Source organism: Canis lupus, chromosome 21, assembly GCF_048164855.1.
Source record: "Canis lupus baileyi chromosome 21, mCanLup2.hap1, whole genome shotgun sequence".
Taxonomy (NCBI): domain Eukaryota; kingdom Metazoa; phylum Chordata; class Mammalia; order Carnivora; family Canidae; genus Canis; species Canis lupus.
The window spans coordinates 6,183,138-6,210,663 of NC_132858.1; the positions used below are offsets into that span (position 1 = coordinate 6,183,138).

Consider the following 27,526-nt stretch of genomic DNA (forward strand, 5'->3'; position numbering starts at 1 on the left):
CGTCGGGCATTGCGGAGAGGCGGTCTAGGGGGGTGCCAGGGCAGCTCCTTGACCCCGACCCGAGGCCAGGCCTACTTCTTCCCTCAACTGGGCCTCGCTACAGTAACCAGGACAGAGGAGTCATGCCAGCCTCTAGATAGGCCAGTTTTGTTCCATCAAGCGAGGGAAGAAACTGAGTACTCAGGAGTTGCACAAGTGTGGGGCTGGAGGGCAGTGAGGTTTGAGAGGAGCCTCCCCAGGGCACGAGGAGTGCTTTCCCTTTTTTTTTAAAGATTTTATTTATTTATGAGGGGGCGGTGCAGAGACACAGGCAGAGGGAGAAGCAGGCTCCACGCAGGGAACCCGATGTGGGATCCGATCCCGATCCCAGGTCTCTAGGATCACGCCCTGGGCTGAAGGCGACGCTAAACTGCTGAGCCACCAAGGCTGCCCTTTCCTCTGGTTTCTAAACAGAGTGGCCCCGGAAGCAAACGGAGGCCAGAGGCTGGGGTGCAGGCAACTCCACACTTGCATGGACCTGGACAGCTCCCAAACCTTTGACCTTACAAATTCATCTTGAAATGAAAACCTCGTGGAGAAAGTCACCCCTCTGATCGCTTCTTTGCAGATACAGCGAACACTGGCCAAATTGTTTTAATTTCCGAATTTATTAAAATGATTAACCTCAATACTGCAAGTGCATGTACAAAATATTTGTAAAAAATGTTTTTAATGAAACGTTAAAGAACTTACCTCAAATGCTGAAAAAGTCCTTTTTTTCATTCTTTCAGTACAAGGAATACATTGTATCTCAAAAGTATTACAACTCGGCAAAACAATTTAAGACAGTAATTTGAAAAATGATTGAAAATTGAATACTTTACATGTACTTTTATGATCATTTCCTAATTCGTACAATGCCAAAATCTTTACGAATCATTGCATAAGCTCAAGCTCAAAGTTGTATTGGACACAACCTCTTCTGAGCGGTCGCCCGCGTGTGGATGTTGCCACTCCACGCGGTGCAGTCTACGCAGCTCCGGGGGCCCTACCCGGTTTCCCTGCAGCGCTTGTGCACCCCGAACTCCCGAGGGGGGGCCGCCGCTCGGGCCCACGGGAGTGTCGGCCTCCAAAAGACGAGGCCGCGATACAGTTAAAACGAACATAAATAAGTTACTAAACTTCAGCTGAGAAATGGAGAAACGTGGGAAATGTGGTATTTTGTGACTTTTTCCTTTCCATGGGAATTCCTGAAATGGCTGTTGCTGGCATCCCGGGAGGCGGCCTGAGACGCGGGCTCTGCACCTCTGCCGAGAACACCACACTAAGACGAGGCTGGAGGGGGGCCACCGCTCTCTGGCGCTTTCCAGACCTTCCTTGGCCGCGCGGTCTCGAGGGCCTGGGGACAGACCCTGGGGGGCGCCGGCGGAGCCGGGTGGGGGTGCCGTGGGCCGGGGGGTCTGCGCCCGCCTCCACGCCACTACCTGAGGGGCTGCCCTGCGTGGGACAGACAGTAACGGGGCGACTTGGACCACAAGAGACCTCCCTAAAGGACGTGAGGAGAAACAAAATTCTACATGGCAAACACTTTTATGAATGTTACTCATTTCTACGTGGAACCTAACAGCAACCATTTTGTGGGCCTCAATCTAAAGAGTGTCCCCGGAACCTGGAAACCGGGAGGAATCACCTAGAAATTACAGTAAGCATTGAGGTTTTCTCCACTGGACTTTTCATTACAGGCAGATTCCTTGTAATATTTTAAGACATGGGCTAACTTTTCTATAGACACTACACGAATCCCCTAAATTGATTTTACTCAGGAACACTGTATATCTGAAAGCACATGTACACATTTCCCAGAAATAAAGAGACCCACTGGTGTCAAACACCTGCTACAGATTTATATTCCCAAATTCTTTGTCCAATGATTTGTAAAATAATCCAGACAAATGAAAGGTTGGTATTGAACATAAAGTAGTAATCAAAAATTTGCTCATTAAGTTACTTAAAATTAATTTCTCTTTTCAAAGTGCTTCAAAAAAACAAATTAAATCTGACTCCTCTTTTCATTTAACTGATAATATAGTCAAAAAATCTTTGATAGTTTCATACATAAACATAAGCCAAGAACTCCCACTGATGCAGTGCTTAAAACTATATATTTTATAATTTCCTATTTTATTGGCATGAATATTTCTAAACTTAAAAACCTTCCTGGTAAGTTCTTTTAATTTCTTATGACAAAAATTTCTCACAACACACAAATATTTACAACATATACATTGTTTTCAGTTCTTTACACTGAATTTCAAAGACAAACATTTTTATAGGTTACCACAGAACAAAAGCTGTGACTGTTTTTATTTCATAAACTATTATAAGTTAAAGTGAATAGAGTTTTTAATATTCCTTGTAGCATTTTACAAGTGCAACAGAAACCTTGAAGACCCAAATTAAGAGAGCTGTAGTTCATTAGATAAATGTTGCTTGTTGTCATCACATTGTTCACAGCAAAGTTTTGAAAAAATAAGCACCAATCATTCTTGCAAAGAACAATTTTATCTAAAAGGATTGAAAAGTGTTAAATACAAGGTCTTTAATTTACATGACAAGCAATAAATACGCTGTATTGGAACTCATCCTGCACACTGCTATCCTCGTACATATAATGTACTGAAAAGTTAGCGGTCACGCGTGTAATTGTACTTTTTTTCTTTTTTTTTAAAGTAACCAATTCGACTCCTAATTGATGGTTTGCTCTTTTTAGGCAAGGCCACAAATAGTACACCTGGGCCAGCAAACAGTGTGAAACTGACAAAACTCCGAGGGGGAGACATTTAGCAAATAAATCAAAAAGCCAAAGATCATTGCTGGTGATATTAGCATATACTAGAAAACCTTAATATGCTGCTACTATGATTTGTTTTAAATTATTGTTTAGTCATATATTAAAGAGCCAGTTGATGCTCTTAGTTTAAAAAAAAGAAAAGAAAATTGTGTAGCCACATTATTGTTTTCAACGTCCTGTGTGGAAAGTTGCTTATCACTGTACAATTTTGCTTGAGCCTTTATTTTACAATGGGGCTTTCCCTCTAACTCAGAATTGCACATAAGAAGGCTATTTAAAAAGTACAATAAAAATTTGCACAAATCAGACTTAGGGAGAGTCAGTGCGCTGTACACTTTCTACAGTATGACGCTGCTAAGTAAAGAGAGAAGGGAAGTGCGGCCGCTAGAACGTCTCGGGTGAGGAATAACTGGAATTTGTTTTTATTTAAGTAGGTTTCCCAGACCAAACTGAGACCAAGAGCTTATGCATTGAGCCTCAAAGACTGGTCTTCTCTCCTCCGGGAAGAAATGTCAATATCTATGGAGTCCTTCCCAACGATCAGCCGCAAGCGCTTGGCCGGAGGAAGAGGAATAAAGTCATCCTCGAAGTCCTCCTCGTAGTCCTCGTCCTCCTCGTCGCCCTCCGAAGAGGAGGGCTCATCTGTGCTCTCCTCCTCATACTGGCTGTAGTCATCCACTTCCATGCGGGACTCCAGCAGCGAGAGAGGGTCGCTGCAGCACACCCCGTTCTCGTGAAGCCCCTCTGTGTACGGCCCCCGACCTTCCTCATCCCGCTTCAGCTGGATCTTTAGTTTTGTGGAGCTGCTGCCTGACCCTGAGTTAAACCCATTATTGAGCTTTGCTACATACAGATTATTATCATTTTCATGGTCTTTACTTAACTTGATGCTTATTTTTGAAGAATTCATCCCATCATTCTCTTGGTCGTTTGTCTTGCTGCTGCTATCGTGACGCCTACGAAGAGTCAATTTGGGAATCCCAGAGTTATTCTCCAAGATCAACTGGGCATCATACCTTGTGATCCGCCTCTTCTTTTTACTTTTTGCAGTTCTGAAGCCATCTTTTGTTTTGAAGCTGTCAGACGTCACGACTGAACCGCCACCGGGTGATGGACTGGGAGCCCAGTCTGGGTAGCTTCCCGGTGTGGCCTCCGAGGCGCTGTGCTCGCCCGGCTCGCAGTGGGGCCCCAGCACCTCCGGTGCCACACTGGCTTCCCCAGGGGACTCCTGCCCTACAGCGGCCTCCTCGGCCTTGGCCACCTGTTTCACAAGTTTTCCTTGTCGCGATTTCTTCTTGGACAAACCACTGTCACTCCTTGGACACTTTGCTTCCCCCTTTTGTGCAGTTCCATGAGCCGGGTCTTCTTCCTGTGCCACGGGAGTTGGCTGCTCGCCACCGTCCGGGCAAGGTTCTGTCACGCTGCTTGTATAGCCGTCCAACGTATTTGGTTCTAGCTTGATGTCAGAAGGCTCCTTCGGGTTCATCCTTGTCCTGGTCGAGCGCCTGGTGGTGTAGGTGCAGGGGACGCCATCCCCGAGCGGCGGGGCGCCCCGGCCGGAGCTCTGTCTGTGCTCTCTCGCCGCGTGTCTAGTTAAGCACCCACTAGCTGCTGTGGCTTGAGCTGGTCCCTCTGGCTCCTTGTCTTTTTTAATGGGTAAGTTTTTATACAGAACTACTTTGGGCTCTTTAAGTACTAAGTTCCCCATCTCGAGTTTTCTCGAAGCACTCTTTTGCTCCAGCCGTTTGCAATGATTTCTTAATTTTATCTTTGAAAGTAAAGGCTTTGCAGGCTTTTTCAGTTTCTTTGGTACCCTGGAATTATTTATATGAGTTAGCTTAGATGAGGTAGAGTTGGAAGAAGCTGGAATTCTTGACATAGATTGCCTTGTTAATGTTCTGCTCTTGCTGTTCTTTTTCACACCAACTGAAGATTTTCGGTTAGGAGCTGTAAATTAAGGAGAAAAAAAAAGGATGAAAATCAGCCGTGGTAACACAGGAGTGCTCAACAAAACAGTGCCCACACCTGTCAGCTACGAAATGTTCAGATACTACCAGCACGTGCAGGACAGACCCCGTTCCATCTCCGCTGGCACGCGAGCACCCCCACACTACTTTCCTTAACTTCCCAACTGCTGCCTCCGAGTTACAGAGCATCTGTGTGTTTCACACAGCAAGGTCCGGGGTTCCACTCCGAGCCTGTCCACAATCTATCACAGTACTTGTCCACAGAAAGAATTTCTTTTCCTGAGTCATCTTCCCAAGTATTTTACCACATAAAAGATTTGAAGTAAATGAGGAAAAATAAGATTTTCTTTCACAAATTCTTAACATCATTTAAAATGGCTTTCTAAAATCCATTACTCATTAACTCAAAGGAAGTATAACACTCGACCAGTAATATAGAACAGAAATACATTATTAATGAGCTCTAACGGACACATTCTATTATCACAATGGTTTCTTTTTTTTTCTTTTTTAAGATTTTATTTATTTATTCATAGAGACAGAAAGAGAGAGAGGCAGAGACACAGGCAGAGGGAGAAGCAGGCATCACACAGAGAGCCTGATGTGGGACTCCAGGATCACGCCCTGGGCTGCAGGCGGTGTTAAACCGCTGCGCCACAGGGGCTGCCCCTCACAATGGTTTCAAACAAACAAGAGAGACCCTAAGAACCATATATTGTTTTTCAACAACGAACTTCACTACACAAAGTTCTCCCTCCAACTCCGTGAGGACCAGCAGATTTCCAAGGCAGAACTTGCTTGGCCCCATTCCTCCGGGGAACGCCTGCTACCAACATCAAACTAAGGCAGGAAGAAGCATGCTACTAGAGTTACACTCTTGGGACAGAAGGGGATCTACCTTCCTCTGGACAAGCATACAGAAAGGCTGTGATGACCCTACTGGGAACAGCCAGCTGAGGACCAACATGACAGGTGATCAGATTCTCAAAAGGTTTACAGGTGACTCAAGTTTAAGCTGCTTCCATGGTGAGCTTCTAACCTTACCACGGACTTTCTGCTGCCTTTGTATTTTTCTCTCCATTTGTATTTTGGACCTATGTATGATAGTGTTTTACAGTAATTTCTCAATTACTTATAGGTCCCCTCAGACCCTACCTGAAAACCTCTTCCTATCAAACTACCCTTCAGTCATTCACTAGGGAAGCTGGGATGACCAAACTAATAATTCCCACTTCTCACAAGAAAACAGCGAAGAGTAAAAAGCAACTATGGGTAAATCCAGCACGCTGCCCAACAAAGACTGTTGTTAACTACATGCCCAAGGGTTGCCAGGGCGACTGGTGTTCCTTCTGCATGGCTAAGCAAGTAAGTTACCATTAGTTAGTTTTTATTGGGAGAGAAGAGCAAGAATGCATTAAAGCATTGCAAAAATATCAAACCACCAAGAATAGAAGGCTCTGTACTCAAGAAAGGTGTCTCATAAATGGCTTTGGGGTACCCAAACCAGCACAATTCCCAGGAATGAGATCCCCCAATCAGACCAAGAATGTGCTTATTTATCCATGTGGGCTACCACCCCAAAACAGCCACTTATTTTTAGAATAGTAGGAGTCATGGTTTGGATGTCATTCAACTGATGTAGCATGAATTGGAATTAAATAGAACAGCTAGAAATTATTTTTTAAAATACAAGGCTACATAGGGCATTCTTTTGTTAAAGGACCTCTTTATGCTTACAAGGCTTCCTACAAGGTAGACTGAGGAGATGTGCTTGTTGATGTAAATGCATGTCAGGGTCCCGTACTTGGCTTTCTCAAATATGGCTGTGAAGTCCTTTGGCTCTTCAAGGACCAAACTTGGTGGTTCTTGGCCTTACTATTCCTTTGGCCATTCTGTTCTCATTTTGTACATGCAATCGCCCCTTCACAATGAAAACATATACACCAAATGCTTGGCCACAATCCCCTGCAATTTGGATCCAGCCTGTCCTTCTATGGAGACAACCTTTGCCAGTCTTGGAAGACCTTCTTGGCATGAAATCCAGCAAGCACTTTCCAGTTCTTCCCCTTCTTCTTTCTCTGCAGAATGTGACACTACTAACCACTTTCTTCCTTGAAAACCCGTCCCGTTGGCTGCCCACAGGAGCACACTCCCCTGTCCTTCCATCTGCCCCTTCAACTGCGCTCGCCGGGCCTCTGCTGTCCTAGCCCCTTTGGAAACTACGTTCATTCTCTGGGTGGTAAGCATCTATCCCCTTCCCCCATATGGCTCTTGCAACTGAAGCACTGGCAGCTCCCGAATCACTTTCTCTAGCCTCTCTCCTAGATTACAGATGCATATTGCCAGACACCGCTAGCATCTAGATCTTACTGAGGATGGACTCCTCACACTCCACATGACCAAACTGAACTCACCATCAAGCTTCACAGCTGCTTCTCCTTCTAAGTTCTCCATCCTGCTCAGTAACACCACCATCTGCCCAGCTGCCCAAGCAGATAGTGAGGCGACTCCAGGACTCTTGCTTTCCCTGACCGCCTCACCCAATTAGCCATAATGTCCCCGTGGATTCCACTCCTGCAGCACCCCTGTGGCCATCTACTTATCTTGGTTCACACTCCCCAGCCTGAACCATGGCAACAACACCCCTACCTTTTCTCATCTCTCCCATTGCTTCCCCAACATCCTGTTGTCTACCATGTGCCCAGAATGATCGTCCTAGTATAACATGTCACTGGCAGGCTTTAAAACTTTCAATAACTTAATGCCCTATGAATAAACCCCTAATTTTAAACAATGGTCATCTCTCTTTTCCACCCTCTACTCCAGCCATGATGTACTTTACTTATTTGGGCCCTACTCTCGTCCCTACAGCTCCATTTATGAATTCCCTCTGCTCTCAACATGCTTTACTTGGCCAACCCCCCATCCCCTTTAAGACTCAGCTTAGGAAATGCTTTGCTCAGGGAGCCTTTGCGACGTTTTACAAATGACAGGTCACCCTTCCTCTGTATTCTCAGAGCACCTGAAATTCTCCTTACTCCAGCTTGTATTTTAATCTATTAGGCGAGTCTCATTTTATGGTGATTCTGAATCCACCCCCGCTTCCAACAGATTCATTGTTAGCTGACTACAGTGAACCACTGACAAAGCACTTGTGTTTGTGTTCTAAACAGCACAAAATAAACTGTATTTGATGCTATGTATTACTTCTATAGAGATCTCACTTTCGTATGTTCATGTATTGGTCTAGTCTCATTTTAAAAACAGTATCTCAACAAAAGCCCAGCTAAGAGGTAAGTTCATTAAGTCAAAGGTCAGAAAAGACACAGACAGGCTGGGGAGGAGACATGTGAGCAATGTGACTAAGATGGGAGCCCCAAGGGTGCCCAAGGGCTCTTCTCTACCAGATGGTTTACCCAGTCCTCTGGGTGTTCAGGCTGACAGTGATGGTAGGCTAGAGAAGGAAGACAGTAGCCACAACACAAGCTAATGGAAGTCTGTCAAGAGACTGAGGATTTTGACAAAGTGGAGATCAGGTATTGCGGCTCCGCGGGTCCCAGTACTGCCACACATAGGCGACTCTCTGGCCTAGCGGTGGGGACAAACCCCCAGTGCATTACCTAAGACAGTAATTTTATTTTTAGCAATTATTATGTACTGGTGCTATGCAAAATAGACAAACCAGTTATGATCTCAATCCTAAGATGCATTCTTTGTAGTAAGTGCTATTAAATCCATGTGACCACCAAGCTCGTATGGACGAGCATGTCTAAGATCGTCCACCTGGTAAGTGGAAGAGGTGCGATTTGGACGGAGGTCTGTGGCTTAAGATCCACTGTATTAAGTAGGCCACAGAGTTACAGTGTGGGTCCCAACTCCTGGGTAGAGGGCCCACGGCATGGCCATCACCATCATTTCAGGGTGTCCTCCAAATTGCAAGGCAGCCCTGTGTGGGTATCAAGAATTACAGCCAGATATAAGAACAGCAAAACAACATCAAAGCTTCCCGCACGCTCGGGCTGGGTTCTGTACTGGAGAAGTCCTGGAAATGCACTCTATCAACGTGAACCAAGGGAGTGTGAGGGCCATCCACAGCCTGGCATCTTCAGAAGTTGAAGATCCAGTAAACCCTGAATAAGACTTTAAAGAGTTCACTTCAAGTTTGTCAGGCACAATAAGCATCTTCCATCTCACGTGACCAACACATACTGGCAGTGGCTGCCTGGAGCAGGGTGTTGGAAAGGACTCTGAAGCAGCCTGTAGGCTCATCAGCAGAGAGTATTCGGATCAACAGAGAAGTCTGACAGTTGAGAGTGAGAAGTGGGTGACCCAGTCCACTATATCTAGGACAGGCGCTCCAGAGTTAAGATAAACCTATTCCACTGGCCTGGTCTTCTGGGTCTCACACTGACTCGTGGCACTGTCACGACCCACACCCCGTATCACAGCACTATGGGGGTATGTGTGGCCTAGCCATCGAGGCGTGAGAGGCCTAAAAAGCCACAATCTTCTAAAATGCATTATAATTCAAGTTTGTGGACTGAATTTGTGAAAATGGATTTCTTGTTGTTTCCTCTTTCCAGATGCTAAAGCCAACAGTCAACTTGTGGCTCTTGAGACACTTTTCAAAAAAAGAATCTGTGCAGAAGAAATAATTTTTCTCCTAAGCAGAAATGTTTCCTTAAAAAGAACACATAAGCTGTTCAAAGAAAGTTCTCTGCCAGGTGAACTCTAAACAAACTGCAGAATAAGGATGGCAGCTGCACACGGAGAAAGGACCCTGAGTCCATAAACAACAAGTAGGCCGCCTCCTTTAGGACAGGCTCAGGCAGCTCTGGCTTTGCTTCCGGCTGCAATTTGAAAAAGTCTTTCTTAAAAACCGGTAGAAGTGTATGGTCAAGACAGACACTGAAAGAAATACCGTCTGAAAGAATACCTGTGGGAACTTGAAAGAACACTGCTGTGAAAGTGACCTAGTGTAGGGCAGTCTGCTCCTCCAGAGTATGGAGTTGCATCTGTCAACTCACACATGGCCCCTCAAAGTTAGCTACAACCAACCCAAGTACTCAAAACCATCATTCTGCAGAAAGGTAATTTGAACAAAGTCAGCCCCCTCCCATCAGCAGTCACGGGGAAGTGCTGCATTTCTACTCAGTCATGCTGAGACCACAGCTCAAATGGCATTTATAGTCTGCTCGGCGTCATTGTGTACTTGTTGTATCCTGGAGCTAAAGCGTAAGCTCCCTGAGGGAGGAACCTGTGTCTCATTCATCTCTGTATCTCTTCAACAACTAGAAGGCTTTTAAGTATTTGGTTTACTAATAAACATTTCCTAGATGGTCCCACAGCAGTCAGTATGCTTCCAGAAACTACCTATATTATGCTCTTTTAGACTCCGTGGTGTACTGAGTTCAGTATGTATACAGTAGGAATAGAGTTAACGCCCCCCGTGTCACAGAGCCATCCGGTGTGGGCAGCGTGGTGGCCGTGTCCGCGCTCTGTAGTGTTTCATGCACATATTTCTAAACCAGGCTTCACAAGTCTCCAGTTTCACCAAGGAACCAGACTCCGAAAACAAAACGTTGATTATGTTCCATTTATTATTAGAACCAACAGTCAACAGTGAATGACGGGCTAACTGCTCTCTCTGTTCACCTGGGACATTAAAGACTGGAATAGGAACACAGTACTGCTCTTCCACTATGGGGGTTACACCTGGACTCTGACCCTCCAGCAGCAGGCGGATGCAGGAATTCACGGCAGTGACAGTGGCCATCACAGGACAAGCCTTCCCTTCTCTCCAGGGTTTTCTGCAGGGGAAGGGTGCATCCACGCTGGGCTGCAAACATCTGAAGATGGGGAGAGGAGCCTCAAACAACCCGACTCCAGAAGGCACAGAGGTGCTACCAAGTACCTACAGACACTTGGCATGCCAGAACAGGAACCCCTAGGGATCACTGAGTCAAAACCTTGAGGCTTTATTCCTGTCAGAAACAAGTCAGACTAAAAAGCCTACAGCTTTAGTGGCAATGAGAGGAAACTGGTGTTACCCAGAGGAAACGGCAGCCATGAGCATGGTCCCAGGACTTCAAAGTTCCACAAACATGACGCGTTTCCTTTTGCCCGGCTAGGCTTGCTTCGCTTTCTTGCCTCTTTATTCTCCATTCTCTCTGTTTCCAGTTTCCATACGGTCTTGCCCCCACGCACAACTGGCATCTTAATGCTGGCTTCTTCTTTGCACCTCTCTTGCTCCTTTCAGTGGTGGCTAACGCACCACGTCACAGTACAGCGACATTTGAAACGCTCCTCTATCACAATTCTGAGTCTGGTAACTGGTGGTTTGGTGAATGGGCTCAGTTCAGTTTGCAAAGGGCAAGCAAGCAGTAAAAAGGCAGAAGCCTTGAGGCCAGAGCTATGAACTGCCCAAGTTCGCATCATGCGTGCTAACGGACCAGCTTGGCGCACGGACACGTACGTGCCTCTACGCCTCTACCCAGTCCTTCGTCTTCCTGTAGGACCTACCGCCATCATGACAGTCAAACTAACACCTTGAAAATGTTTCTCTCAAACATAGGACGACCCTGGAACACATGATGAAGAATGTAATATCCAGTTACCAGGAATTCAAGAAAAGCAGACAGTTCAGTCTAGAGTACAGGACTGAATCTGGAGGCAGGATACAGACTGCTTTTGTGCTCAGATCGTTTCTAGAACCTTGCAGTGCTGCTGAAGCACACGAGTCCCAGAGCTTCTCTCAATTTTTAAAAGATCAAAACTACTGAAGTGAAGCACACTTTAGAAAGATCATTGTGTAAAAATACTTTAAAAATAATAATTAAAAAAAGAAGATAGATGCTTATCAATCTCCCTTACTTACTTGCATTGTTTTTTTCCTGAGTGGTATCTGCATCAGTGTTAGAGCTGACAGATTGACTGTCTGAGTTTTTGCTGCTGTCACCTAACTTTTTAAGCCTATTTAAGCGTTTATCTGTCTCTCTGAGTCCGTATTTGCTATTGATAACAGGAGCAGGTGCAGGCAGTCCCACTCTGGATTTAAAAGCACCGGTTCCCCGTCTGAAAGAGAAAACAGCACAGGTTAAACAGACAGTGTATTTACTATAAGGTCAGCTGCTGAGGGCTCATGGCCACATCAAGTTCACAGATGAAGCACACTCACGAGGCCTCCATCATCACTGGAAATCTGCTAGGTCTAACACTCACAAAGTGGCACCTAGGTGGCTCAGTGGTTGAGTGTTTGCCTTCCACTCAGGTCGTGATCCTGGGGTCCCGGGATGGAGTCTCACATCAGGCTCCCTGCAGGGAGCCTGCTTCTCCCTCTGCCTAGGTCTATTTCTGTGTCTCTCATGAATAAATAAAAGTCCTTTTTAAAAAAATGTTTAACACTCTCAAAATAATTAAGTGTATCTAAAATTAACACAAAAAACTCCTTTAAACCTTAAATAACAACCTATGATTATTATCAATTAATTATCAATCGCCCACGAGAAACTCCTAGACCCTGTAGAAGTCCACGTGTAGGTAGAATTAATTCCTCAGTTTCAAAGCTGCTTAATTGATAGTTAGATTTACATTATATCTTAAATAACCCACCCATTAATTATATTCCAGCTTTGCTCTATGCAATTTAACTCTGTAATACTAAATATTAAGAATTAAGGAATTAAAAAACCCAGAGAACTTCCATAAATTAAGTCATTATATAGATCTTGATGTTAGATACAAATCTTAATTGAAAAAAAATTTTTTTAAAATATTTATTTATTCATGAGAGACACACACACAGAGAGAGGCAGAGACACAGGCAGAGGGAGAAGCAGGCTCCATGCAGGAAGCCTGTCGTGGGACTCAATCCCGGGTCTCCAGGATCAAGCCCTGGGCTGAAGGCAGCGCTAAACCGCTGAGCCACCTGGGCTGCCCTTAACTGAAATTCTGTATAAGATGGCTGTATCAGTGAAAATTTAACTTCCAAAACAATAAAAACTGTTTAATTTCTTTCAAGTTATTGAGATAAACGTGAATGACCATAATTAACACAATGTTACTAAATAAAACACATTAAAAGACTTGCTTTTACTACGGAACAAGAATGATTTGTAGCCTACTCTAATAATTTTATTTTTATGTAAGTTCTTCTGAAATGAGGGTGCTCACGAAGAGGCTCTCATCAACTTTAATGAATCTAGCTTTGCAGACATTAATTTTATTTGGTGATTACTTCTACTCAACTCAATTTAAGAGAAGAAGTTAATGAGATTTAAAAAAGGCACTACATATTACAATTAAAAAGTGAGAAATCTTTTTGGCCAAAATGTCTTCACGGATTTGCTTTTTTGTCCTCAGCTTGTAAATGAAAAGCCATATACAACAACTTTTGAACACACAGTAAACTGTGGGTGTCCTCCAGCCTAGGAGCAGTACTGGCTTCCATAAGATCCTGTATGATTCCTTCCTTTCAGGATGTGGATGAGGACAAAATAACTTCTCCAAGTAATTGGAGTGCTCAACTTTTAGCTAAGGGACAAAACAAAACTTTCAATTTCCCTTCCTACCATCTTACATCTTAAAGCTAGGGGCCACACACCCAAACCTATCGCCAAAACTCTCTCTGGTAAGTAGGGTGAGCATTCTTGCTCTCTTCACCTTTCCAGAACAGATTTGGAACTCTATTAATGTTTCTATTAAAATCACAACAATCTTATTGTGTGGCTGCCTCAGTTCTGATCTTGGAATGTGAGTTAGAAATCATGGTAAAACGCCCAGGTAATCATTACCCAGGCAGGCAAGCAGTTCCACTTCACATTAAAACATGTGCAGAAAGAAAATACAGTTAATGTCAAAGGTGATTTCATTTCATGGAGATTAAGAGAGTAATACATCATTTTCAGATATTCCATGCCTCTTCCCTATAACCTTTAACATTTCTGGTTCATATCTAGAAAAATGGGCCATATTAAAAGTATGCTTAAATACAAATGATCATGATGGAATTATTTTTTTCTGGAAATTAGAGGGTTTTTTTTTTTAAAGTACTCTACCATTCATCTGCTTCTCTACTTCCCTGATTTTTTCTAACTTATGCAAGTAAGACTTGCTCCTGCTTGCTGCAACAAGCAAAACAATCCTAGTATCTAAATCCATACAGCAAAAGTTGACAGTCAGCCACCCTGCACCCCCAGAGCCCTGAGGTACCAGTGTTAACTGCCTGCCAGTGTGTCATCCTTCATTTGTTTACCATAGTCTGTACACCAGTCTATGTGGTTGGTTTTTAAGCAAACAAAACCAAAAACGAAACAAAAATGTACAGTAATACTCAGCAATCAGCTTTATCATTACATTTTGTACAAATACATCTAAACTGAACATGTTTTGAAAATTGTATTTTTACACTGAATACACATTCCATGATATAGTCTATCATTCCTCATTGATGGTTACTGAAACTTGCAGGGTTTTTTGTTGTTGTTGTTGTTGTTGTTATATTGCTATAGAAACCAAATCTTTACTACCACTCACATTTCCACAGGACAGATTCTTCCATATGGGACTGACTGCCAGGTAAAAGGGTGCACTTATTTTGAACTATTGCAGATAATTCGTGGCCCTACTAACAGTGTATGAGTGCCCGTTTCTCCACATCTTCACCAGCACTACAGAGTATTCCTCTTAAATTTTACCAATTTGATAGTGACAATGAATACCCAATTAGTGTTTTAACTGCCTTGTTTATGGCCATGATTTTCTGTGAGGCATCCTCCTTACCTTTCTCTTCTGGAGTCTGTCTTTTCCTTATGAGTTTCTAGGAGCTTCTTTGTTATTTGGATTATTTACTCTTTGCCACATGTGTACTGTTTTCCCTCTGGTTCATCAGTTGTCTTTGACTTTACTTTTGACCAGACATTTTCGTAGTCACTGTTTCTTATTTCTTTCAAAACATGTCCACTACCCCAAGCTTAGGCAGATAGTCTAATTTTTTTTTTCTAACAATTTTGCATTGTATTTTAAAACTGAAATCTTTAACCCATCTTGAACTTAACTTGGTTTTCTTCCAGATGCACAACAAATGATACTAACATCATTCATTAGGAAAAATCATCATTTCTCCTAATGTGATATCAGAATCACACACACATTCGCCTCTGTGTCCTTTTATCTGTTTGTGTATTTCTGGGCCAACAGCATCAAATGTTGATGACAATAGTCTCTTAGTTATTTTTGAGGTCTGATAACGCAAATCTCCTCTAACTATACTTTAGAAATGTTTTCTTGGTTATCATCAGACATATTTCAATATAAAAATAAGCTAGCCCTTCATATTTTTTGGTCCTTCATTAGACTTGAATTCCTCACATTTTCTGCAGTAAAATCCATAGCATTTACTTATGAACGCATTACATTCACAATAGTGATCATCAGGATAGTTAGAGCCAGAAACATGCATCAAATGCATCCTGGACACTTCACCCATGATCTCAGTGCCTCTGTGAACTTTCTGCTTACCCATTTCTTCACGGGGCCACCTCTTCTCAACCTACAGTTCCTGGCAGAGCACATGTGTGCATGTCCCTCTCACTGCACTGCTCTCATAGCTGGCATCATGCTAAGTCTTGTTGACCCAGCATGTACTAGACCTAACATAAATTAACTACTCAGTTACTATCTGATGAATAACTGAAGGAGTCCCTTTAACTAGTTTTACCCTCTCAGGTGTTCCTGAGAATGTCACAAATATTTGCAGTCAACCTTTAAAATCAAACTGCTCCAAATGTCTGAAAATAGCCATGGCTACTGTTTGGAGTAACATTCATCTGACCAATGAGAAACTGAAGCTTACAGAGTACTACTTTGCCTGAGGAACAGGATGATAAGTGCAATTCTAGACTATGGTAAAAGAGCTGCTTTGGGTTTGGTTCAGAATCCTGAGTATGGAGTTACATTTTTCAGGATAGCCACCAAAAGCTTATTTAGAATACTGTTTGCTCTGTTCACTCATTCCTTCATTCAATGACCAAATATTTATCAAGAGCCTACTATGTGGGACGCCTGGGTGGCTCGGTGGTTGAGTGTCTGCCTTCAGCTCAGGGTGTGAGCCTGGGATCTGGGATCGAGTTCCGCATTGGGCTCCCTGTAAGGAGCCTGCTTCTCTCTACCTATGTCCATGTCTGTCTCTCTCATGAATAAAATAAATCTTTAAAAAAAGAACATATTATGTGCCAGGTACTGTTCTGGATGCTGGGGATATGGTAGTAAGTGAAAAGGACAAAAATCTCTGCCTCCATGGGGCTTACATTTTAATGGGCAAATAACCAGAAACCACAAAATAACTTTATGTTAACATCTGTGCTGTTCTACATGCTTCACATAAAATAACAAATTTAATCCTCATGGTGACCCTGTGAGATTGCTTCTAACGTTATCTCCACTTTACAGATGAGGTGATTAAGGCATAAGAAGCAGCTAAGTTGTCCAGGATCATGTAGCTACTGAAGTGCAGTCAGTCACAGAATTTCAACTCAGGCTATTTTAGATCTCAGGCACCTAAGTGCTACACTATGTTCTCCCTAGAAAATGATTTTGAAGTGTTATTCAAGTATAATTAAACTACTTAATGGATTAAAAGTCTTTTTGTGGGCTGGTCTAAGATTCAATCAACACTCAAATCATTTTTTATGTAGTAAATGATAGTTTTTATACCACTCTCTCAGCAGCAGCAGGAATAGGTTTTCTGCCGTTTTTTATGGCAAAGACCCTGGTGATGGGAGAGAAGTGACTGGGGTAGTATCGTGACTCCATGCTTCTACTGTCTCATGACATAGGGGGATTCTCCAAACTACCTAGAAAGAAGGAAACTGGGGTGTTGGGGATTCACTACCTCTCCCTAGGCTGGCTGGCTGCAAGCTGGGTGTTTTCAGAGGGAGAAGTAGTACTACTGGACAATCCTGCTCATATTTGTAAAAGCAGTATGAAGTGGGCAGAATTAGGGCTTTGTCATTCCGCTGCAATGGATTCAGACACTTTAATTTCTGTACTCGCAACATGGGCACATGACTAGTACTCTTCTCTCAGGACTGCCGTGAGGACTGAATTCATTAGGTCAATAAAGAGCCCAGCACAGTACAAGAAAAACAAATTCAACAAATCCAGGTTTACTCCGCTATGTGACCTATACGAATGTGCACTGCCTTGTAAGAAGCCCTCCTGCAGCACTAGCCAAGACAAGTTTGTGAAGCCATCTCTGGGAGCTCTGCTATGCAGAAATCAGTGCAATGAGTGAGTGTGAAGCAGCAGTCTTGCTAAGTCAGATCTGGGGATTTCTATGAGGACTCCAGAATCTTTATGGGTCACAAGAGGTTCCTTATTAAGGAAAAAACAGAACCCAGGAATGTGAAAAGTATGTATATCAAAACATAAAAATTCCTGTGGTGAGCACAGCAGAGATGCCAAATCATTATGTTGTACATCTAAAACTAACATACTGATGTGTGTCAACTCAAGTAACTTGAATTAAAAAAATTAAAACAAACATAAAAATTCGAGAAGCCACAGCTTGGTAATACACAAGACAACTTCAGGGTTTTCATGTGATTATCAGCAGTGAATATCACTTGCTATTTTGGGGCAACCCCACTCTCGCACTCTGTGTGTGTGTGTGTGTGTTATTTCTCATTCTCTCCTTAGGCACGTTGGTATTCTGACCTACTCAGAAGAATAATAAGCTGGTAAGAAGACTTTAAAGGACCAGGTGCCAAAGTCCCTCAAGAACTCTGCATCTCTGACTGTTGACATACACTGTGCGGGTGCATGACACCAGAACACAGAATACCACTCCTGCATGTGAGGAGGAAGTGATGTTAGTGCACGCCCACAACTACCTTACTCGATACTTTACCTTTCACAAGTGTAACACTCGCAGAACTCATTATTTTCTCCAAAAAACCCGTCTCCATAATAACAAGATATCTCTTCTCCAGGTTCAATGTCTCTCAGGGCCTTCACACACGCCGTGTCTCGACCAGTTGACACAAACTGAAATACAATCGACCCATTAAGAAACTCATACCTGAGGCAGAAACAAAATATTTGAAATAAAAAAATGTCTCTGCTTACCTTACAGTTAGGTCTGCAATCTGAAAAATGTCCAAAAGATAAAGTCAATTAACTGTAGATAAGATCTGAAACACGAACAATTACAGAAATCTGAAATAAGCTTTCCACATAATTTTACAATCTTTGATAGAAGTTTAGGTCTCGAGTTAAACTACAGGACTATTTGTTCAATAAATTGGTGGGAAAAATAAAGAAGTCACGCTGCCAACCTCCTCTGAAGGGAGACATAATTTTACACGGTCTGACAAGGCCATGCTAAGTCTTAGCCGTCCTGCCCGCCACTCGCGCGCCCGCCCGAGAAGCACAGCTTACCATGGTTTATAAAGGCGGCGGGGCCAAGCCAGAGCTGAGCACAGTTTTTCCTTGTGGAATACATGACACTGAAGTCGTTTTCTCCATGTCTAAGTAGCATGTTCTCCTCAATTTCTGAAAGTTCGGCAATACAACCCACCAGTAATTCTATTTTGTCATTTCGTTTCCTATTTAAAATATGTCATGTTAAAAATTACTAGTAATTATAAATAACAAGGCTTCTTTTAATAAAATAAGCCTGTCCAATCAATACCAGGAATTGAGAAGGCCTAGTTGTGTGTACTACTTTAGCCGAGCCCCCAGGAACTCCATCTGGGCACGGCCTTGCCCTCCCCAGAAGCCTTCAGCCTTGTGCCAAGGTTGCTTGGGAGGCTGTCTCATCACTACGAGAAATCAGAAGGTGCTGTGCTACCTATGTCTCTGAATGCCCTGCAGCAGGCAGGTGCTAGGGTGTTTTGCAGGCAGGAAGGACTCAAATGCCCACTCCACTGAATTCAACTTGGTGACAATGGACGAAGGTCTCAAGACAGAGACAAGCAGTAGTAAAAGGTCACGGGGACCCAGGATTGGGATGCTACCCTCTAGAGCAGCACCATTCAAGAGAAATGGAATGGAAGCCAAACACGGAATCCTCAGCATTCTAGCAGCCACATTAAAAAAAGTAAAGAAAAAAAATAGATGACATTACTTTTAGTTATTTTTTGTAACCCAACACACCCTCAATATTGTTCTAGCAGACAATCAGTAGAAGAATCAATGGGGAATACAGTTTAATACAAAATCTGCCAGTATCACACTGACAGCATTTCTCAGGTCAGACTGGCCACATTTCAAAGGCCCACGAGCCACAGGTGGCTGGTGTCTACTGTACTTGACAGCGCAGTTCTGGAATACAAGACCTCAAAGCTCTACATCCACGGACAGAGAGCCAGGGGAGCAGAGTAGCAGGTTGGATACATTCCGATGCACACTCACACGCACGCACTTATCCAAGAGACCTGAGTGTGCTGCTCTTTGATCATTCCACTTTCAGTCACCTGATCCTAACATTTTTGCTATAAAAAATACTGAAGGTAGCTTATGAGAGGGGCAACATGTTCCTTCTTCTGGGAGATAAGATAGGAACAGGCATTAGAGGAAAAATATAATAAAATATTCCCTTGCAAATGGCTTTCATCCCTTCTAGCTGGACTCAATTCCACTACTCTTACTTAACCGGGCATATATATGTCTGTGTATGTATTTAGGCAGGCAATGCAGTAGGAAATTTCCACCTCTGAAATTCCTAGGATCATTATGACTTCTCATCTGACCTTCCTTTAGGCCAGCAGGAGCCGGACTCTGGAAGCCAGGTTCTCCAGCCCTGGTGCCCATTGGCTTTCAGCCTCATTGCAGAGAAGCACTCAGACTCAGTAAAAGAAAAACAAGAAGCACAATGGCTTAGGGACGAGATCTGGTTCAACCCAGATTTCTAATTTCACTGTCCTGGACCCAGGTCACAGGGTTGAGGTGCTGGCACTGCACTGGCCCCATTAAGGTATGTTCTGGCTTTACTCCTTCCCACAACTTTCTTAACACTTCAACAGTTATTTAAGAGAGAAATTTAATTAAAATTATGTTATGGGTTTATACTAGTATAATAGTTACCACTCTTTTGTTGCAACTATTTTGGCTCCATTTTGTTCAGATGAGTATCTATTACAAGGCAGTATTTCAAATCCACTGTCAGTTGCAAACATTCGCAAGTAAATAAATACCTAAACGGGGGGGAAAAAAAGATATTAACTTTGTATTAAATTGTTTATCCTGTTAGACTTGCTCAGAATTATAAAAGCAAATCATTATCAACAATGTAAAACATTTAAGATCATTAAGTAATAAACTCTCTTATTTTTAAATTTCACATATTTGAATACCTACTGGCTTGGCTATGTTCCTCTAAAAGTTCACAGTAAATTTCACCTCTAGATGACAAAGTTTCCTCTTTGGAGAGTCATACAAATGATCCTATGTATTATTAGATCTTCACACTCATCAGCATTATGCAAAATTGACTTAAAGTTTCAGTGTTCACTAAAATTTAAGCTTTAGTTTCCTCTACTCTTATCCAAACTGAAAACAGTATTAATCTTATCAATAAAACCTACATGTTCCTTGAATAATTTCTCCTGCATTTTGTTCTTGTTGAGAAAATAATGCCGTGCCCATTCGCCTGAAGTCAAACATTTGAATGCTTTCTCCAAGTGTTCATCTTTCTTAAAACGTTCAATGACTTCCTTCAGTTCTTCTTGCCTTCCTTTAATAGGCCGAAATCTGAACAAAATCAAAACATTCACTTTAGTTATCTTCCATCATCCCTGGGCCACGTTAAGAGATCCTGAGATAAGAGATAACCTAAAAACAGCCAGACTTAATAAAAGATAATAATCAATAATCCTGATAATTACTGTTCAAGTAATAGTTATCACCAGGAAATAGAACTTCTCTTTCTTCAAACTGTATTTGGTATTTTTATTTTACTGTTACCTCATTTAACTGAGAAATGACCAGATGACTCAAACGAAAGCTGTTTGATTCAGGCTCACGCTAGTCATCTACTTTGGATGGTATAAAATGAAAGATCTAGAATAGAATACGTCTAATTAAGAGTTAGAATGACAAGAATTTTTAAAAACATGCAGAATCAAGCCAGAAGAGTGCAAGGCAATGAGCTTCAGAGGGATGAAGCAAACAAAAATCATGCCATAAACAGAACATTCTCCATGTGCACAGTTAGAAAAGCCCCAAATCAAGTAATATCCCAAGAGGTCCTGAAATACACCTTGAGTTTTCTAACACTCATGTCAAATTAATCTTCGGTAAGTGCAATCAGAGAGCAAAGAGTTTTGCAAAAAGCACAACTCTAGCGGTAATGTTGCTAAATTGGTGATGCCAAAGGAAAAACTGTTGGGGTAGAATTTTGAAAGGCTTCTATAATAACACTAGCCATGATGCCTTCAAAATACTGTACTGTTAGGCATGATGCAATCATGGTCCAAGAAAGACTTCAGTTGGTAAAGCCCCTTATTCTAAAGCTGTGTTCTCTAAAACATGTACTATGATTAAAGGTATTTGGACCTTAATTTCAAAATTTCTTCTCATGTCAAATTCCTTTGGTCTATCTTCTCAAAGTTTTGTTTTGTTTTTTTTTAACGTCCAACAACAAAAAGGAGCTAGACTGCTGTTCAAATAAACTGTTAAGAAGAAACTATTAGTGGTCAAGGAGAAAATATATTTGAACAACGCATCTTACTCCAACAATTAAAATTGCATATCTTGTAGCCCCTGAACATGCTAACATGGAAGTAAGACCTGGCATGAATTCCAGCACAGGAAGCATTTAAGCAGAATTTTTTTTCCAGGTAAGCTATAACAAAGGCCTTCATAAATTTCAGTGAGATTTGAAGGCACAGTATCTCACCAAGAATTCTTTATTAGGTGCTGGTACACAGGTGGCATGGGGAAAAACATGACCACTGCTCTTGAATGGAAAACTCCATAGGGACTGAGAGAAACATACATGCATCCAAGGGTTAAAAGCAAGGAATCGCTTTCCTAATGCAAGTTAGCAGGGTACAAACTACACGCTACAGCACTTTCAAGTATGGAAACCAGAACTAAGGAGTAAGGTCTGTTTGGGAAGGGGTTTTGGAGTTGACAGTGATGTGAGCAATGAGGAAAGTGGTGATTTCAGCTTTCTAAAGAAAAAGCAGAATATTACCATTGTCAGGAAAGAATCAAAAGGCGGCAGGCAAAGTGAGAGGAAGTCTAGGCAGAGGATCTTAATGAGGGTGAATTCAAAGAGTTGAACTGGGACTGAGGGAGTCAGCTTGGCCAGCAATATTGAGGGAAAGTACTAGAACAAGGAAGAGAGAAGACATGAGACCCTGAATGGGTATATACTATTTACTGGACAGGACCTCTAAGGACTTCCACTCTAGAAATGCAAGCTGACACCTCTGGGAACTAACCAGCCAGAGATTCAAGTTTCAGTGTTTCTCATGACTAGTAAGCAGAACTATGAGAAAGACTTCAAGCACATCCTGGAGAGATCATATGAATAAATGGATAATACCCTAGATTATCTTCCATTTCAATCAATTAGCATACCAGCCCTCACACCAGCCCTCACAGGTGGGAGAGTGCAAATCCTTTAAACTCAGAAGTCTTCAACTAGGCTGTCAGAATACGGTGTCAGAGAACTACCACTAAAATGATCTAAAAATCAGCTGCAGAATTATGGAAACATCCATACCATCACAGATAGAATATTAAACTACTTACTTGTAACCACCACAAGCGATTTTGTCAAGATTGGGTTTCTTAGAAAACCTAAACCCTCCTTGCCGTAACCCTACACTATGAAGTTCTCTGCACACCAAGGACAGACCAGACAACCCAGTAGCTGTCGGCAATATAGAATATGAAATGGCAGGAAATTCATGTTTTGTGGAGTAAAGAGAAAAGCACTAGTTCACTTACAGTGAATACAATGAATAAATCTACGATGTTAAGTGGCAGGGCTACGAAGCACAGAAAGAGCCAAGCCATCGTTCCATGTTTAATGTAGAACTAACCAATGGTGACAGTTTTAAAACACCGCATGGCTTGATGCATGAGAAAGCAAGCCAAAGTCCAGGCTAAATTCACCTAAAGCTCTTGAGAATGTGTCAGAAAAATAAGTTACAGACCTGGAATGGATGCTGGCTCTTCCTGACAGGCTTTCTGGGTGCTCTCCACTTCCTGAAACATGTTCCTCCCTATCTAAAAATGCCTGCCAGCTTACTTTAGTTTTGCTTACTCTTTGTTCATGATGCCAAACAATTTATATGCTAAAACCAAAAGAATCAACTGTCAATTTAGTACTATTCCGCTGCTTCTCCTGGGCTTTGTTTCTGCTTTCCTGAGTTCTATTGCTTCAAACATAAAACCTCTGAACTGTCCCTTACTATTTCTCACTGGCAGGAACTTCCATTTCACCTAAGATGTAATTTACTGTCAAAACTTACTGTCTCAGTTGGCTGTTATAGGCGTGAAATGATAGTGAGGCAAAGGAGGAAGAAATGGTTCTGGGTGCAGACAGGAAGGAAACAAGACAGTTTTCAATAATCTTATAGAAGTATATCAAAATCACCTGGCTGACAGTTCAAGTCAAATCCCATTATAACAAATACTACGGAGAGATAAAATTACTTAGTGACATAAGATTATTACAACTAATAGGGCCAGAGCAAAAGGCACTGAAAACCCTAGAAAAAGTGAAGTGGTTTTCTATTAACTGAGGAGAAAAATACCCTTTGTCCTCTCCTTAAGCACAATCATTCTAAACCTACAACGCTATCCTCATGCCACAGTTCTTAAAGCTAGAAGAATATTTAGGTTATTGTGAAACAACCCTCTTGTTCCATAAATGCAGAAAACAAAGCCTAATGAAGGTTGTTAATGGAGTGACTATTATTACCCAGGCCTTGGGCCCAGTCCTACTCTCTCCTGTGGACTCTGAGGGCCCTCTGGTGTTGTTTCATGATCAGAATAGGATTTGACTTGTGTTCGCCATTGAGCATAGCACAGAGCCCAGCCACAGACAGCAAGAAGGGTAGACACAAATATATACTTTTGAATTTAGTATTTGGGGGGTGCCAAATGGTGTGGCAGGGGAGGCAAGAGACAGATATTTGGCATTTCCAAATCAGTACGTCCCTCTTCCCTCTCTTAATACGTATAATCTTTAGAACTTTAAATAAACCAAACATTTCTCTCTCCACACCTCTGATCAATGTCTGGTAAAAGAAATACAAAAATATGTCACTTAAGTCATTTATTATTAAAAAGGGCAGAAAAAAACATGAATTCACACTCCCACACACCTGTTCCCCACTCTTTCCAGAGACTGACTTCCCAGGTTTTCTTGCTATTTGGATTTTCTGTTTCCAAACCCAAGTGACCACTGTGGCAATGAAGGGAAGTTGCAGATTTGTATTAGCTGTACTACTGTGCCCTTCCATTAGCATGTACACCCAAGAGCTGACTGGAGGGAGGGGGAGAAGGGTGGGGGACAGAGAAAAGGGAGCAAGGGAAGGAGAGAGGAAGAGAGAGAAAATGCTCAAATATTTAAGATATAAAATAAGAAGACTGTGAAGCAACATTGTGAACACATTTCCCCCTTTGAAGAAAGTTCAACTGCACACGGACAGTTTGTAGATGCTGAGGAATCATGCTAGAATCACAGCTCTTCATTCCTTCTTGACCTGAAAGGAAACAACCACCAGAGACATACCTGGCTGAGTCCTGCAATCAGTGCTCAGCTAATCCCAGGGAGTGACTCCTGATCTTTTGATGAATGCTTTCTTTTAAAATTACCCTGTTATGGAGTACAAGTGGTTTTTTAAATACAGCTATTACTGAGACCAAACTATTTTAAAAGGTTTGCAAAATGTTCTAAAAATCGTGTTTATGCTGACACCTCCAATTACTTAACATAAAAGAACATCATAAAGGCTGAAACAGGTTAGTTGGTATCTTATTATTGTTTGTAATGCACTCTACCTACCTCACAGGGTTGTTGTGAGGAAAACTGTCAGATTTTGAAAAATGCCTTGAGCTCCTCGAAGGAAAGGCGCTATATAAATGCAAAAACAAACAACAACAATAAAAACTATTTGTGTAAGTTGTATTTATAAGTTCTAAACAGACTTATAATATTAGTTGTCCCACAAGTCCTTAAAATGCTGTGACACTCAGAGCTTTGTGAGGCCTTGGCAGACTCAGCATACTAACAAAGGCCAATATGCCACAATTCTTTCCTTCCCACACGACATCCTTCCTCTCTTGATCACATTAAGTTAGAAGGCCTAAAAATGTCTTTATGTTTTCTAATCAAGCACTTGATTTTAAAGTGACATTTCAAGTGATTTATAATTTCACATCCCATACTGGATACAAAGAAATCACATACATAAACAAGCAAAATTAAAATTAAGATGGTTTCAGCAGTGGAAAGAGGAGATAGGCTGAAGTGTAGTTTGCATTAGAAAAATAGAGAAAAATTCTAAAAGTCCCAAAAATCCTGTGAGGACTCTTCCCATTTTTTGTTATCTCCTGCTCAGCGTCCCCCCCACTCACCCAGGAGAAGGAAACCTCCGGGTCAGGTCGCCTACCTACAACAAGGGGCATTACAGAAGGTGTCCAGCCTGCTTTACGCTATCACCTCTCCACGTGCTTGTTAAATTATTAGACATTAAAAAAATAAAAATTCAGAGGCATGACTAGCAGCAACTCTGTTCTCTGGTTAAAAGGAAGAATTTAGCGATGCCTGGGTGGCTCAGCAGTTGAGCGCCTGCCCCTGGCTCAGGGCATGATTCGCAGTCTTGGAATCGAGTCCCACATTGGCCTCCCTGCCTGGAGCCTGCTTCTCCCTCTGCCTGCATCTCTGCCTTTCTCTCTTTGTGTCTTTCATGAATGAATAAATATTTTTTAAAAAAAATTGAAGAATTTAATTTTCATAGTTGACAAAAGTCAATTAGATCTAAATATTTCTCAATAAACTAAAGTTACTATTTTTATATCATTTCTAGATAGTTGTGCTACAATTCTGACTTACTTGTTCATAAATGTAGGGATTTATCAAGATTAAAACATAAGCATTCATAAACAGAGCCAGCTAGAGATATTCTTAAACCATTAAGTATCTACTGTATCTGAACATGGTTTCTGATGGCACACTGAAAGAAGCAGAGGGAGGGGAAGAGGGCATAAAATAGAGAAACAGAAAGGACAAATTACAGATGCACAAACATGGGAACGAGATCACTCCTACAGGTGACAGACATACAAGCTTCGACAATGAGGATCCAAGCTCCAATTACATCTTTCACCCCCAAAGAAAGAGAAGTCCATAAACTAATAATTTAAGAAATAGTCAAAACTATTCTAATGCAGCACTACTGATTTTCCTCATTTCCCATAAAATGGTACCTTTGAGAATGATGGAAGTCAACATTTTAATAAATTCTTGTTCAAAAGGTGAAGAATTGGAAGACAAAGTTTTATTTTCAAGTAACTCCACTAAGATTAAATGAACACATATGCCTTTCACTAAGATTAACAAGCTTCATTAATAAAACTTCTGTGTATTCCCCAAAAGGCAGCTTACAAGAGAGTCCGTCAAAAGACCTTTGAAATGGGAGTCTCTGGGTGGCTCAGTCAGTTAAGCATCTGACTCTTGGTTTCAGCTCAGATCATGATCTCAGGGTTGTGGGATGGAGCCCCACTCCCCATGCTCAGTGGGGAGCTGCTTGAGGATTCTCTCTCTCTCTCCTCTCCCTCTCTGGCTCCCCACATGTACTCTCTCTCTCTCTGAAATAAATCTGTAAGTACTGGGCAGCCCAGGTGGCTCAGCGGTTTACAGCCGCCTTCAGCCCAGGGCCTGATCCTGGAGACCTGGGATCGAGTCCCACGTTGGGCTCCCTTGCATGGAACTTGCTTCTCCCTCTGCCTGTGTCTCTGCCTCTCTCTCTCTCTCTCTCTGTCTCTCATGAATAAATAAATAAAATCTTGAAAAAAAAATCTGTATTAAAAAAAAAAAAGCACTTTTGAAATAAATGCCTCTGGTGAAAGGCAGTCAGTGCTCAGGGTCACAGCAGCACTGCTGGCTCAGTCACATGGGCCCAGGGTGCCGATGCTGCCATTGGCCAACCTGTTTTAGACAGGGCACAACACAACCATCTCCACCACCAATGGCTACTCCTGGAACTCTAGGAGTAGAATTACATACTGTACTGGAAAACAGGAATATAGGTTTTCCTCTGAATGTTTAATGTGATTTAACCGATTTTGGATCCTGCATTTTAATTTAGAGGTACCTGGATACAGTAACGTCTTGAATTTTAATCAGATTTGTGGAGTAACCTGAAAGTTTACATCTTAGGACGGCGTGTTTTTATTTTTTAAAAGATTTTATTTATTTTTGAAAGAGAACACACGTGTATGTGTGTGAGCTGGTGGCGGGGGGGCAGAGGAATCTCAAGTAGACTCTGTGCTGAGTACAGAGTTTGACACAGGGCTCAATCCCATGATCCTGAGATCATCACCTGAGCCACCCAGGTGCCCCAGGCTGCATTGTTTTTAAATGAGCCTAGGAAACTACTGATTAAGAACTTTTTATCCACTTATTACATCACAACAAAGCTCAGTAGGCCAGATGGCCTAGGACCTGCTACTCCAAGTAGAGGTGGCAGCTTGTTACAAATGGAAC

At 42.2% G+C, this 27,526-nt stretch overlaps 1 protein-coding gene across 8 annotated transcripts in view; it reads right to left on the reverse strand.

The window, feature by feature from the left end:
* Positions 1-628: 628 nt before the first annotated feature.
* KMT5B (lysine methyltransferase 5B) overlaps positions 629-27,526 on the reverse strand; it is a 55,991-nt gene continuing 29,093 nt past the window's right edge. For 5 of the 8 annotated variants that reach the window (XM_072790160.1, XM_072790158.1, XM_072790159.1 and 2 more), the window contains 8 exons: positions 24,824-24,892; positions 20,382-20,547; positions 19,882-19,991; positions 18,235-18,401; positions 17,923-17,942; positions 17,705-17,841; positions 11,675-11,871; positions 629-4,777 (listed from right to left, as the gene is read on the reverse strand). In XM_072790160.1, coding sequence (XP_072646261.1) covers positions 3,294-4,777; positions 11,675-11,871; positions 17,705-17,841; positions 17,923-17,942; positions 18,235-18,401; positions 19,882-19,991; positions 20,382-20,547; positions 24,824-24,892 — 2,350 coding nt within the window. In that variant the 3' untranslated portion in view covers positions 629-3,293. Of the gene's footprint in view, positions 4,778-10,379; positions 11,872-17,704; positions 17,842-17,922; positions 17,943-18,234; positions 18,402-19,881; positions 19,992-20,381; positions 20,548-24,823; positions 24,893-27,526 lie in introns of those variants that run through there. The other 3 variants (XM_072790165.1, XM_072790162.1, XM_072790166.1) reach the window with 3 other exon arrangements.